The 13189-nt window shown below is 36.8% G+C and overlaps 3 protein-coding genes and 1 non-coding gene across 4 annotated transcripts; 3 read left to right on the top strand and 1 right to left on the bottom strand.

Annotated features, from left to right (window-relative positions):
* Window positions 1-297: 297 nt before the first annotated feature.
* On the top strand, window positions 298-5610 carry LOC140987609 (auxin response factor 18-like). The gene is made up of 15 exons (XM_073456182.1): window positions 298-704; window positions 885-936; window positions 1423-1538; window positions 1618-1713; window positions 1815-1871; window positions 2020-2172; window positions 2452-2536; window positions 2615-2705; window positions 2785-2949; window positions 3329-3442; window positions 3519-3591; window positions 3677-3827; window positions 3866-4410; window positions 4823-5010; window positions 5105-5610. The coding sequence occupies exons 2-15, from the start codon at window positions 891-893 to the stop codon at window positions 5223-5225; spliced, it is 2001 nt and encodes a 666-aa protein (XP_073312283.1). The 5' UTR covers window positions 298-704; window positions 885-890; the 3' UTR covers window positions 5226-5610.
* Window positions 5611-6170: 560 nt separating this feature from the next.
* On the top strand, window positions 6171-6944 carry LOC140987610 (uncharacterized). The gene is made up of 2 exons (XM_073456183.1): window positions 6171-6360; window positions 6434-6944. Exons 1-2 carry the CDS (start codon window positions 6234-6236, stop codon window positions 6922-6924), a joined length of 618 nt encoding a protein of 205 aa, XP_073312284.1. The 5' UTR covers window positions 6171-6233; the 3' UTR covers window positions 6925-6944.
* A 392-nt stretch (window positions 6945-7336) lies between these two features.
* On the bottom strand, window positions 7337-7407 carry TRNAG-CCC (transfer RNA glycine (anticodon CCC)). The gene has a single exon. It is a non-coding gene; the product is annotated as a tRNA-Gly (tRNA).
* Window positions 7408-8296: 889 nt separating this feature from the next.
* LOC140987174 (pentatricopeptide repeat-containing protein At5g08510-like) lies at window positions 8297-11133 on the top strand. The gene is made up of 2 exons (XM_073455584.1): window positions 8297-10207; window positions 10304-11133. The coding sequence occupies exons 1-2, from the start codon at window positions 9281-9283 to the stop codon at window positions 10475-10477; spliced, it is 1101 nt and encodes a 366-aa protein (XP_073311685.1). The 5' UTR covers window positions 8297-9280; the 3' UTR covers window positions 10478-11133.
* The last annotated feature ends 2056 nt before the right edge of the window (window positions 11134-13189 follow it).

Here is a 13189-nt window from a genome sequence, read left to right as displayed (position 1 = left end):
TAGAGCCGTGTGTTGCTCTGCCAAAAGACAAGGCAGTAGCTCGATTGGTTCGGTTTTTGGTTTTTCTTATAATTTTTATATATAAAATTTTGTTCAATTTTCCGGATTTATTTGTTCATATATCGATATGTAATATAAAATAAAGAGGCTAAAAATTTAAATCGTTATATTATATCGTGAACCGTGGCAAGAAAACATGATTGAGCAAACAAGGTATAAAAACGATAACAATACAATATTTAGCGAGGAACTAGAATAGAGAAAGCGTGGCAAGTTCTTGTAAGTTTTACCAAATTTATGTATGTATAGGTGGGAGGAGTGAGTGGTTTTGGGATTTGGTAAAGGTTGGATTCAGGTAGTGTTGCGTGGGAGAGCGACAAAAACAGTAAGAAAAGGAATTTTCCGTGAAAATGCCGAGGGAAAAAGAAATGAGTGGTTTTGGTCACTGAAGAGTCTAAAGCGAAGAGTGGTTTTGTAACTGAATAGTGAGAGAAAACAAGAAGCTTTAAGCCCCTTCTTTCATCCCTTTCACACACCATTTGTCATACACCCTTGAGAAGCTGTTACGCAAACCTATACATACGTATATACATACATATTTGCTCCTTGTCTTTTTTTTGCTTGTGAATGACAGTGGATAATAACTGGTGGGCTTTTTTTCGTTTTTGGATTAGCGGTGTTGAATTCCATTGGGGTTGGTTGAAGTGCGTGAGAGGAGTTTTCTTCCTACTTTATTTCTTCCTCAAGACTCGAGCTTTCATTTTGTTTCTGGGTTTCCTGGATTTTATCGCAAATTATATATTACTTGAAGTGTCAAGTGTTTTTTTCCCTTTTTTGGTTGGCTTTTTATTTAGCTTATTATTCTAATCTGGGAGCTTTGGTAGATTTGAATGGCGCATGCTGATGGGTTGAGAGGAGCAGGTTCTCATGGAACAGGTGATAAAAATGGTCTTTCTTTCTTGATTTATGAGAATTTTGTGTTATTTGCTTTGACCAGTAGAAGATGCTTTGAAGATTCCATTTTCTTGCTCCTGCTACATAGTTGAAATTTCGTGCACTGTTCATTAGCCATCTCGACCTGGGGCTTTTTGTTGTAATTAAACGGTGGTTTGATCTAGTTAGTCGTATGATTATCCGTGTATAAGTTTTGCAGCCCGCCTCTGCTTGCTTACTGGTTCTGCGGGCTTCCACTCAAAATTTCTATTTGTTCCCTTAAAATTTGATTGGAAGGAGTGAAGACTTTCCTCCTGGTTTCACTATCTGTGCAGTTTTCCTTGTTCTTTCCGAAATGTCCTCAATCGTGAAATATAGTAGCAAATCAAAACATTTACTTGTAAAGGTTTAAAATTGATTGCCAAACTGTAGCGTCCCATCTCGTAGTTACACGACTAAAAATGATGTTTTGCCTTTTATCTTGGGTAGATATTGGAAGAGATGATCTAAATACAGAGCTGTGGAAGGCATGTGCTGGACCTTTAGTGGATGTTCCTTGTAATGGAGAGAGAGTTTACTACTTTCCCCAGGGTCATATGGAACAAGTAACCTTTCCACAATCCCCGCTTGAAAATTGTTCGATTCTTTTTTCAAATTCATTTGAATTATCTAATAAATTTGCAGTTAGAAGCATCAACAAATCAGGAATCAAATCTGCAAATACCTAGGTTCAATCTTCCTCCAAAGATTCTCTGTCGGGTTTTGAACATTAAATTACTGGTATTGTTCATATATTGTTCATTGTGGTTCCCTTATTTTCCCTCTTTGGTCATTTCTTGAATATTTTTATTGTGTTTCCTTGGGTTTTACTTAACTAATAGGCGGAAGCGGAGACAGATGAAGTTTATGCCCAAATCACTTTATGCCCAGAACTGGATGTAAGCTATCATCTTGTTGTATTCGGCACTATCTTTGTATTAGAGCTGTGCCCTATTTTGTTCGACTCGTCTTTAGCATTCTGTATAGTTGCATGCTAAGTATGTATTTGTTAACGACCTCCTTTTTCTTGACAATTTTAAATACTAGCAAACTGAACCGACTACTCTGGATCCATCCTTGCCTGATCCACCAAAGCAGATTGTTCATTCTTTTTCTAAAATATTGACTGCATCTGATACGAGCACTCATGGAGGTTTTTCCGTCCTTCGAAAGCATGCCAATGAATGTCTGCCTCAGTTAGTAAGTAATTTCTTTAGAGAAACATTTTACTTGGTTAAAGAACATGTCATGCACATAATTACTTAGCAAAGAGAAGATGTTAAAAAATCTCTTTTGGCAATCGTGTAAGGATCAATATTATTGGGCTTTGAGCAGGAAGTGGAAAAATCACAGTCCGGCTTTATCGTTGTCTTGTTTTCGTTCTTTTTTTATTTTTATTTTTTTATGTTCTTAGTATTTTATTAAAATGAAAGCTTTACTATATTATCTGATCTTTTATATCTGTTACTTATTCTCAAGGATATGACTCAACCAACCCCAAACCAGGATCTGGTTGCCAAAGACCTTCATGGATATGAGTGGAAATTCAAGCACATATTTAGAGGTAATGATCATATTATGTAGCTCGAGGATCTGCCCTTTTCATTGTATTTTACAAATCTGGGATTTAATGACTCATTAGGTCAACCTAGAAGACACCTACTTACAACTGGATGGAGTACATTTGTTACCTCTAAGCGAATAATTGCGGGTGATTCTTTTGTCTTTTTGAGGTAGCTACTGATTCTACCCTGCTTGAATGCCCCTTTCTATTTTTGCATATAAATTTGATATAAGAAAAATCCATTGCAGGAGTGAAAATGGGCAACTGCGAGTCGGGGTTCGCCGTCTTGCTCGGCAAGTGAGTTCCATGCCACCTTCTGTCATCTCCAGCCAAAGCATGCATCTGGGAGTTCTTGCTACTGCATCACATGCCATCACAACACAGACTATATTTGTGGTGTACTACAAGCCAAGGTACAACTCTGTCTTAAAACTGTTGATTTTCATTTCAGTTTTCATTGTTGATAAACTTAATCTCTTCTACTTTAGTTTTGAATTTTATAGTATAGTCAACAGAGTAAACATAGCATCGCCGCATTTACGTGGTTTGGTTATATAGGCCTACTTCTACAACACAATTTTAGAATCCTTAAACTTTATCGATCTATCTAATCTTACTTTAGATTACAATCATCACTCATTATATATGGGAAAATATATTAAAATAAATATGATATTAAATCTTCCATCATGCTAAATCGTATCAAATATATAGTAAAGATACAATCTTACTGATATTAAATGTGCTTCCAAACTATATACTTTGATATCTAACATTTTTGTTGATGTTCAGGACATGCCAATTCATTATTGGGTTGAACAAATACTTAGAGGCCATGCATCATAAATTTTCATTGGGGATGCGTTTCAAGATGAGATTTGAAGGGGAAGATTCTCCTGAGAGAAGGTTCTCGATTTGCTTGTGTTTCAATCATTAAGCTTAGATAATTCAGTAGCTGATTACAAGTATTACCCATTTTCAGGTTTGCAGGCACCATTGTTGGTGTTGGAGACTTGTCTTCAGAATGGACAGGCTCTAATTGGCGGTCTCTAAAGGTGTATAATCGTTTTGGATTTTATCTCATTAAGTATATCAAAATCAATATTTTCATGTCTAAATAATGGTTCCTGCTCCGATTAGATTCAATGGGATGAACCGGCAGCCATACTGCGGCCAGAGAGAGTCTCACCATGGGAGATCGAGCCCTTTGTACCTTCTGCTTCGGTAAATGTATCACAATCACCTATGAAGATCAAAAGACCTCGACCCCTCGATCTTCCTTTTACTGCTGGNTCATGTAATGACTTGTTACACTGATGTTTAATGTAGAAAATATGATCACCCCAGGTGCTTCTCCTCTTCGACATCCGAAACCAACAAAATCTCTCGAGTCATTTAGCCCCTTAACTTCTAATGATGTCCAAATCAACAAAAGCCAAGTTTTTTGGCCTCCAAAGCCGAATGCTAGAGTATCATGGCCATTAATGTCACCATCGAATGTTTCTATAAACCATTTTCAAGAATCTATCGAAAATCTATCTGTGCAATCTGTCCTTCCCGGTTATCAAACCCCTATCTCATTGAGGGACAGTAATTGCCTCAGCCAAGTTGAAGATGTAAAGAAGTCTGAAACTGCATCAGTTTGCAGATTATTTGGAATTGATTTAAGGAACGATTCAAACAAAATGCTCCCACATGGAAAGGAAGTCTCTTTAACTTGTACAGGCATTCCCAATAAAAGACTTGAAGCTGATGGGGTGGACAATGCTGAAAAGAATTTATCAAAAGAAAAAAAGCATGTCGAGCCAGAGGTTTCTCTGAGTGATAGTCAGGCCAAGCAGGGTTATTCTTCATCTTCAAGAACCCGAATTAAGGTAGGTTCATCTTAATCTCATTGAAGTTATGTTTTCCTTAAGTTAGGAGCTCGTATGAGGTGGCCTTAGTAATAGTTTTATACTTTTTAACATGGTTCCCTCACGTATATATGTTCTCAGAATTGATATCAATGACATACACGTACACTTTGGCCTAGCAATAGATAACTAAGGGCACATTAGACTAAGTTAACTAAATATTGAGGGTTTTGTGCATAGGGGTTTTGAACCTTCAATTCCTGATCCTGGCATCATCGTTTAGACCACTCTTCTCAAAAGCTCAAGCTTATGGGGTGGTCTAAACAATAATTTTATACTTAAAAACAAAAAAAGAACTTCTGCTAAAAATTTTTTAATGAACTTCTGCTAGGATATGTTCAAGGCTTTGATATGAGTCCTTTACTTGTGCAAGGTTCAAATGCAAGGGATTCCCGTTGGACGTGGCATTGATTTGAGTGCTTTTGAAGGCTATGATGACCTTCTCACTGTGCTTGAGAATATGTTTGAGATTAAGGGAGAACTTCGTCATAGAAGCAGGTGGGAAGTTGTGTACACCGACATTGAAGGGGACATGATGCTCGTGGGTGATGATCCATGGCTGTAAGTAGTTTGGGACGTTTCCATATCTGACATGGGTTGTGTTAGATAAAATATAGCATCATTTTATTTTATCCCTTTTCATGGATTTTTGCAGGGAATTTCGTAAAATTGCTAAAAAGATATGCATATACTCCAGTGAGGAAGTAAAGAAGATGAGCAAAAATTGCAAGTTTCCCTTGTTATCTCGACATGGCGAAGGCATGTTGGAAGCATAGAGAATGAACTGAACTCAGAAGCATGAAATGTGTATATTCTCTTATATATTTTTCTCTTCTTTAAGGTTCCATCCAGTAAGGTGGAGGAGATGGTCTGGTGCTCTGTATTTTTGAGCTTCTTCTATAGAGGTAGCAGAAATAAATTTGAAGTGAATTAGGGGTTATGGAAGTTTAAAGCTAGTAGATTTGTGGAAACACTTGATATGAAATATCAGTCTCTGAAATTGTAAATATTAAGTTTGTGAAGTTGTTAGATAGTGTGTTGGGATTGGGAGGGATTTGAGAATCTGAAAATGGCTAAATCTCAGTAGCCTACTAAAGTCTTCGGATTGTTGTGTGAACTTTTTGCTTTAATGCAGCCAGTGAATGTGTTTATTTAGCGAGACTTTTTATGGTTCATGTTGATATATTGTCAAAATTTTGGGGGAATCAAACAATTAACAATCTATAAATGATCTCAGTTTTTTTTTTTTTTTTGAAAATTATTTTATTTAATTTTACAAGCATGAGGACCGCCTAGCTTCTCTTGGATGAAAAGGGGCCAAGCTGAAGATTCCATTTTTGAATGTACATTCTTTTGTTTTAAAATCGAAGATTAGAAAAAAGGGTATGTGAAAATGAGTGTGAAGAAAAAGAAGCCTAATAAAGTTACATGCATGTGGTGTATTACTCTCCTCTTTGTGATTTTATTTCTCTCCTTTAATTTGAAATGAATCACTGGTATATTTGATTTAAGATTCAGGAATATTAGAAAGCCGATATTCTTTATTCCAATAATTTGAAATTTAGTACTTTCTGAAAAGCATAGTGTATATCTAAATGTCATCTCATGTATGAGACCTACTCGCTATTTAAAAATCAACCCTTAATTCATTAATATTTTGTTAATGACTTTTTAAAGTTAATTTAATTTTGCAAGTTAAATATAAATTGTCTCCAAAGGAAACATACTTCAAAGTTCTGATTTCCCCATACCTCATCCAATAGGAACTCGCACAGAACAGAAGCATGGAAGGAAGGGACGAACGCCAGCACTCTGCGTCTAATATACTGATCTTCACTCCGCCTAACCTTCCATTGTTGAACATATATGCGCCATCCATAACCGGCCACTCTCCTAGTCCTCGCCACTCAGGTAGTCAAAGAAATCTCATGAAAATGCGATTAATAATATTTGTTATCTGATTGATCCCATGCTTAATTTTCAGGTGCGGAAACCCCGCCGCTGCAGACCTTAGCTTCGGTTCCATTCAGATGGGAGGAGCAGCCAGGAAAGCCCCGACACTGCGCAGCAGTTCTACCCGAACCCATGAAGTGCTTGGAGCTTCCACCCTGCAAATCTTCCAAAACGCCGTCGCCTACTGCAGTCCTCGACGGGCCTTACAATGTGGGACGACCCAAGTTCTCTTCCTTCAGATATTTTAGAGATTCCTTAGACAGTAACAGCAGCAGCGACAGCAGTCCTGTGGATGATGCAGCACTTATCGGCAACAAACGTATTACAAGGCAAAAGGCAACAGGGCTATTCGGGAGAAGCTTGAGATGGAAGGTGACTGGTCCAAAGGAAAACGATAGAGGTACTTCCCGGTGCTCGCCCTCCGACGATACTAAGAAGGTTGAAATCGAGGCAAATACGAGAAGAAATGCAAAATCTACTCCCCTGTGGGCAAGTTTTCACCCTTATTTCAGCTCATTTTGAATTCTATATTTTAGAATCAAATCAAGATTCTAATTTGGCTTTTAAAGAAAGTTGATAATTTTGTAATTTCAAATACATTTTCGACTTATAATGAGCTAACCAATATGTTGTTTCTCCTCTCATTCAATTTCAGACGTCCATATTTGAGGGCTTGAAGCACGTCATACCATGGAAGAGTGCAAGAAAATCGAAGAAAGATGACCATCGCTGAAAGAGCCTTACCACGTTTTCTACTTATTGTTTTTCCAACGGAAGAAATATGATTATTATTTCTGATGCTTTATAATTCGTGCTCAAATTTTTCAAACCATGTCAAAATCAAACCAAGCAGCATTATCATATCAAAATACTAAGCAGTGAAAAAAGGATAGGCATCAAAGTTGTAGAAATTTGAAAGGCTTATTAAAAAGAATGCGCATCCGGGGAATCGAACCCCGGTCAGTACCGTGGGAGGGTACTATGATACCACTACACTAGATGCGCTTTGTCTTTCCTCACCGGTACAACATATCTTTAATAGTTAATTAAATATCAAATTCTAGCCCTTCAGTTTATGTACAGTTGATTAAAATTTCTATAGAACTGTCTTTCTAAATAATTAGAAAGATCTGTTAGTGATGCCAATTTTCTTCATGGGAAAACCCGAAACGGAGATGGGGATTTTTGATTTTTTTCGGGTTTGGGTTCAGGTTCGGGGATTTTTTTAAATCTCCGATGTAGTTCGGATCGGATATGAGATTACTATCCTCGTCTCCGAAATCCCCAAACCCGTCCCGAAATTAATATCAATAATAAAATAATAGTATTATTAGTATTAATAATATAGTAATAATATTATTATTAATGTTGATATTAATATTAATATTATCTCTAATAATAATAATAATAATAAGTTTTGGTTTGAGAAAATATCTGAATCCGTGATCATCTTGCCATATTAATATTTTTGAAACGGAGATGGGGACGGGGATAGGAAGTTGATCACCGAAGTTTCGGGTTTGGGATTTCCCGAACCCGAAAAAGCGAGAATTGGGATGGCAAATCCGTCTCCGTTCCAGCCCATTGTCATCCATAGTCAGATTTACAAATTTTTTTTTAATATCTGATTATTAGAAGATATTTTTATAACGCAATTATAGCACGTGGCGAGAGAATCTTTCACGGCATTCTAGCCTTCGAAGAGGTCCCACAGTGGTTCGTGACAGTCCAACGAATGAAATTATTAACATAAATATACTTACTAAGTCATATTAACAACTAATCACGTGAAAAAATCGAAAAATATTAAAAAAAATTATTATAATAATAAAAATTAGCTAAGAAAAATATTAGGAAGAGTAAACCAATAAAACAAATTTTGTGTACAAAATTAGTTATTACGAAGCGTAACATCCGCAATTTCTTCTCGAAAAATAGTCTCTCCTTGATTTTATATCTCAGCCACTGTCTTAAAATCGATCCACAGAAACAAGGGAAGAAAGAAACAAAGAAAGAAACATGTCTTCCGATGAGAGCAGCTGTGGCGGCGGCTTTATCAAGTGCGACAAGCTGGACCGCGTGGCCAGCTGGGTGGGGGCCAGCGTCGCAACGGCCTTCTTCACTTCGTTGGAACGCTGCTCCTGCATCAACCTATCTACGGACGACGCCGATGAGGAGGCCAATGACCGGCCGCTTATTCTCACCAAACACCCTTCTTTCGCCACCGATGCATCCTCCCATCACCGCCCCGCCGATAATAATATCCCTACGCCTCCAACTGTGATCTGAGATGCTATTGTTTTGGATTTGGTTGGATTAATCCAATGCTCTCATGCCGTTATTATGTAATAATAATATTTTTTTTTTGGTAACAATGGAGATTGGGGAGGGCGGAATTCCGATGATTTATATTCTATTTGGCTTGTGTGTGTGTGTGTGTGTATGTGTATGTATATTTTATAAAAGATTTCACATAGCAGAAATCGATGTTTGCTTAGAAAAATTATTCGATTAATTAATATTCCATCAAGATTGTTGTTGATAGAAGCCATTAATTACGAAACAATCATAATTAATTAATTAAATAATTTTGAGATTAATTGTAATGGATAATTTATGCATTCTTTAAGTAGAAGATGTTGGAAAAGATTTCATCTGGGTTCATATGTACTAGGAAAAATGCTTCCGTTTGAGCTTTTAAACTTTTGATTCCAACTCATATTAATTCACGAGTATTCAAATAATAATATATAAATTTCGAATGTTGTTGAGCGCGGAAAGTATGGTGTATATTGATTTTGTTTTGTAGCAAAAATCCTGCATATTTTTCACTCATCTTTTTAGGTTTCAAAGAATCCCAGCAGGTCTCCGCACTCGCATGAACCAGCTGAAACAGATACACGCCAATACGCTGAGAAATGGCACAGACTTCACTAAATACATGATCACCAAGCTTTTGGAAATCCCAGACATAAACTATGCCCACAAGCTGCTCGACCAAACGCCTAATCCATCACTCTTCCTCTACAATAAACTCATTCAGGCCTATCATTCTCGTGGCCTACATTTCCAATGCTTGCTTCTCTATTCCGGAATCCTTCGTCATTGCTTTTACCCCAATCCGCACTCATTCACTTATCTCTTTGCTGCATGCGCAAACCTTTCATATCCTTTGCAGGGCCAGATGCTACACGCTCATTTTGTCAAGTTTGGGCTTGATTATGATGTATATGCCTCAACCGCTTTGGTTGACATGTATGCTAAAATGGGCTTGTTGAATCTGGCGAGAAAACAGTTTGATGGGATGATCGATAAAGATATCCCCACCTGGAATTCCTTAATTGCGGGGTACGCGAAAAGTGGGTGTTTGGATGAAGCCTTGAGCTTATTCTTGGCTACACCATCAAGAAATGTGATATCTTGGACTGCATTGATTTCTGGATACTCGCAAAATGGGAAGTATAGGGAGGCTTTGGAAATGTACATGGAAATGGAGAGAGAGGGAAGGGTGAGGCCTAATGAAGTGACAATAGCTAGTGTTCTTCCAGCATGCGCAAATCTTGGTGCGTTGGAGATTGGACAAAGGATTGAAGCTTATGCTCGAGCCAATAGTTATATAAAAAATCTGTTTGTCAGTAATGCGATGCTTGAACTGTATGCACGGTGTGGTGCAATTGAGAAGGCAATGCAATTGTTTGAAAACATTGGAGGAAATAGAAATTTGTGTTCTTGGAATACTATGATCATGGGTTTAGCATTTCATGGAAGATGTGATGAAGCTCTCAAGCTATTTAACCAATTGCTGGTAAGCCTTTCTGAATACATTACTCACATAACTATATTTTAAGCACTGACTCATGCAATGCAATTTAATCTTTGTACATTCTGAATGGGGATGTAGAGAAATGGCATGAACCCAGATGATGTCACATTTGTGGGGGCAATTCTTGCATGCACTCATGGTGGCATGGTTGCTGAAGGCCGGGAGCTCTTCAATGCTATGGAGAAAATATTTTTTGTCCCTCCAAAGCTAGAACATTATGGGTGCATGGTTGATCTTCTAGGTCGAGCCTGATTGCTACAAGAGGCTTATAAGCTTATAAAAACTATGCCCATGAAGCCCGATTCCGTTGTATGGGGAACTTTGCTAGGGGCTTGTAGTTTCCATGGCAATGTAGAGTTTGCAGAGAAAGCTGCTGAGTCGCTCTTTAAGTTGGAGCCTTGGAATCCAGGTAACTATGTGATTCTTTCCAATATATATGCAAAAGGAGGGAAATGGGATGGAGTTACGAAACTAAGGAGGTTGATGAAGGGATACAATGTGACAAAAGCAGCAGGGCATAGCTTCATTGAAGAAGGAGGCATAATCCACAAGTTTATAGTCGAGGATAAGTCTCATCCGAGGTCTGATCAGATACTTTCTGTGTTGCATTGTGTCACAGCTCAAATGAAGATTGATGAAGATCATAAGATTGATTGGGATTTCATCAGTGAGGAAATAGGGACAATGCAAACAGATTGATAAATTTATCTTTTGTCTGTGAGTAGATTTGAAGATTTATGTATCCAAGATGATAGTCCAATTTCATTTTTGCAGGGAAAATCAGTTGAATGGACAACTTACTATTTGGTCCGGCCTGAATTGTACTTAGAGCCGATTAGATCACCAACTTACTATTTGGTCCGGCCTGAATTGTACTTAGAGCCGATTAGATCACCACTTCGCATACACCGCATGATACTAGTTTCTTTGTTTAATTTGCACTTACAGAAAGTGAAATTTAATTAGAATTATATATATATAAATGTTCTTTTAAAACTTTTATTAACTCAACCATTTTCATTTATTCTGGTGTAGTCTCAATTTAAAACCTTTAAATTATGGAAAAAAACAAAAACAAAAATAATATTTTCATTTATTTTGGTGTAGATGATTTATCTTTGAAAGCTCATCTATCCTTTTGTTTTTCACACCTCACTTTCTTAGGTTTGCTTCATTCTAGCTTATTTTTTTCCTTATAATATGTCCGTGCTTTGAATACTCATTAAAAGTTCTTGTTTGATCTTCAAAATTCTATAATTATGTTCTCAAAGAATGATATGAACGTTAGAAGCAAGAATATGATTGTTCGCAAATGTTACGTACCATTTATGACATTGAAATGGTCATATCACGTTATTGGCTATTTTATGTGATCGATTTGGTTTTACCATTGATTGGGCTGGTTTAACTCTAGAGTGATGAACATGAAAGTAGTAACCCTATTTTTTAGCTTGAAATATATTCATCGTTGACCGATATATGATATACCATCGAAAAACTTCAGCTCGCTAGAAACTAGGTTGTGTTGGAATTAGATTTCAGCTGCTTATCACTTCCAAATTAACATTTACCAACTACATACTTAATGAAATATGTTAGCAACAAGTTTTGTTATCATCGAAATCAAGATTGTTAGTGTCTCTCAATCCGACTATCCTTTTTTTCATGATCGCAAAACTTGGATAATAATAAAAATGATTTTATCTAACATACTTCGAGTATTGAAGTGTGTTCTACAAACTTGATTTGGTGTAGATGATTTATATTTAAAAACTGATATCATTTTGTTCCTCACATCCTAGTTTCTTGGGTATGCTCTTATTCTAACTTTTTCTCTTATAATCTGCATATGCATGCTTTGAATACTCATCAAAAGCTCTTGTTTGATTTTCAAAATTATATTGTATTTATGGCTTCCAACAATTATATGAACGTTAGAAACAAAAATATGATTTTGGAAAAGGTCTGTACGATTTCTGAAATTGAAACCGTCATATTTGTGGTGTTAGCAATTTTTGGAGATCGAGTTGATTTTATTGTTGATCATTTGCATCACAAGCACCAAACATATAAACCAGTTGATACAACTAGTAAAATGATTCCAAGCTGTAGAAGCTAAGAAATATGACAGTGCTGCTATAGTTCTCTTTTACATGAGCTATGGGCATTCTGCAGGTGGAAGTTAATTTTGGTTTTGCATAAACAAGATAATTTTTTTCTTGATTCTTCATAACTCAATTCCCCGCATTTATGCCTTGGCTTCAGGAAGAGTGTCTGCACAGACATCAATCTGGAGCAAATGCAGTCAGGATTTTATCAACTCACGTCACTTGGGCAGGCTTTCATATCCAGTTACACTATATCTCCTTCTTTCTTGATTGGTCTATGCTACAAGAAATGTTGACTAAGGCGCTCAAGCAAGGCTACAAGTACAATACATGGTACTTTAATTTTCACCTGAATACTCATTTATCGAATGAAATTGCATTTGTTTTCTCCCTTAACAATTGGTATATCTATCAAGACCCTTTGCTTTAACTTCTGATCACAGAAAGTTGCATTCTTTAAGATTTTCGTAAGTTATAGTTATTTCGACGTCTAGAATGAAGGTATTAATGGCTCTGAATCCAGTTTTACAAGAATATATAATGGAGAAACACCTGCAGTTGATGTCTATTGTCTTGTCTTGGATCCAGGTTAAACAGTTAACCAGACATTTCGCTAACCATCCATTGACCGAAGCAGCCTTTCTTTGTGTGTGGCTTTAGAGCGTGGAAGAAAACTGAAACTCTGCAACTACATCTTAGTTTCATAACATAAGGAACGTGGTTTGTTAATCAAAGGTTATTCATATGTGTTGTTGATGACTTATAATTCGTCTTAGACTCTTAGTTGTTACTACTTCATGGAAATTTCATTTATGTCGATGTTTGTTTTGTTGCTCACTGTCCACTGATCAATCGA

Source organism: Primulina huaijiensis, chromosome 11 (assembly GCF_012295235.1).
Source record: "Primulina huaijiensis isolate GDHJ02 chromosome 11, ASM1229523v2, whole genome shotgun sequence".
NCBI classification, from domain to species: domain Eukaryota; kingdom Viridiplantae; phylum Streptophyta; class Magnoliopsida; order Lamiales; family Gesneriaceae; genus Primulina; species Primulina huaijiensis.
Note: the sequence above shows the minus strand (reverse complement) of the source record. Positions and strands in the feature narration are given on the sequence as shown.

Excerpts from the sequence above, each read along its gene's own strand:
- LOC140987609 (XM_073456182.1), top strand. The coding sequence starts at position 891 with ATGGCGCATGCTGATGGGTTGAGAGGAGCAGGTTCTCATGGAACAG. Across the intron at positions 2,537-2,614 it reads ATTCAAGCACATATTTAGAG|GTCAACCTAGAAGACACCTA; the intron begins GTAATGATCATA and ends ATGACTCATTAG. Across the intron at positions 3,592-3,676 it reads CTAATTGGCGGTCTCTAAAG|ATTCAATGGGATGAACCGGC; the intron begins GTGTATAATCGT and ends TGCTCCGATTAG.
- LOC140987610 (XM_073456183.1), top strand. The coding sequence starts at position 6,234 with ATGGAAGGAAGGGACGAACGCCAGCACTCTGCGTCTAATATACTGATC. Across the intron at positions 6,361-6,433 it reads TCCTAGTCCTCGCCACTCAG|GTGCGGAAACCCCGCCGCTG; the intron begins GTAGTCAAAGAA and ends CTTAATTTTCAG.
- LOC140987174 (XM_073455584.1), top strand. The coding sequence starts at position 9,281 with ATGAACCAGCTGAAACAGATACACGCCAATACGCTGAGAAATGGCACA. Across the intron at positions 10,208-10,303 it reads AGCTATTTAACCAATTGCTG|AGAAATGGCATGAACCCAGA; the intron begins GTAAGCCTTTCT and ends ATGGGGATGTAG.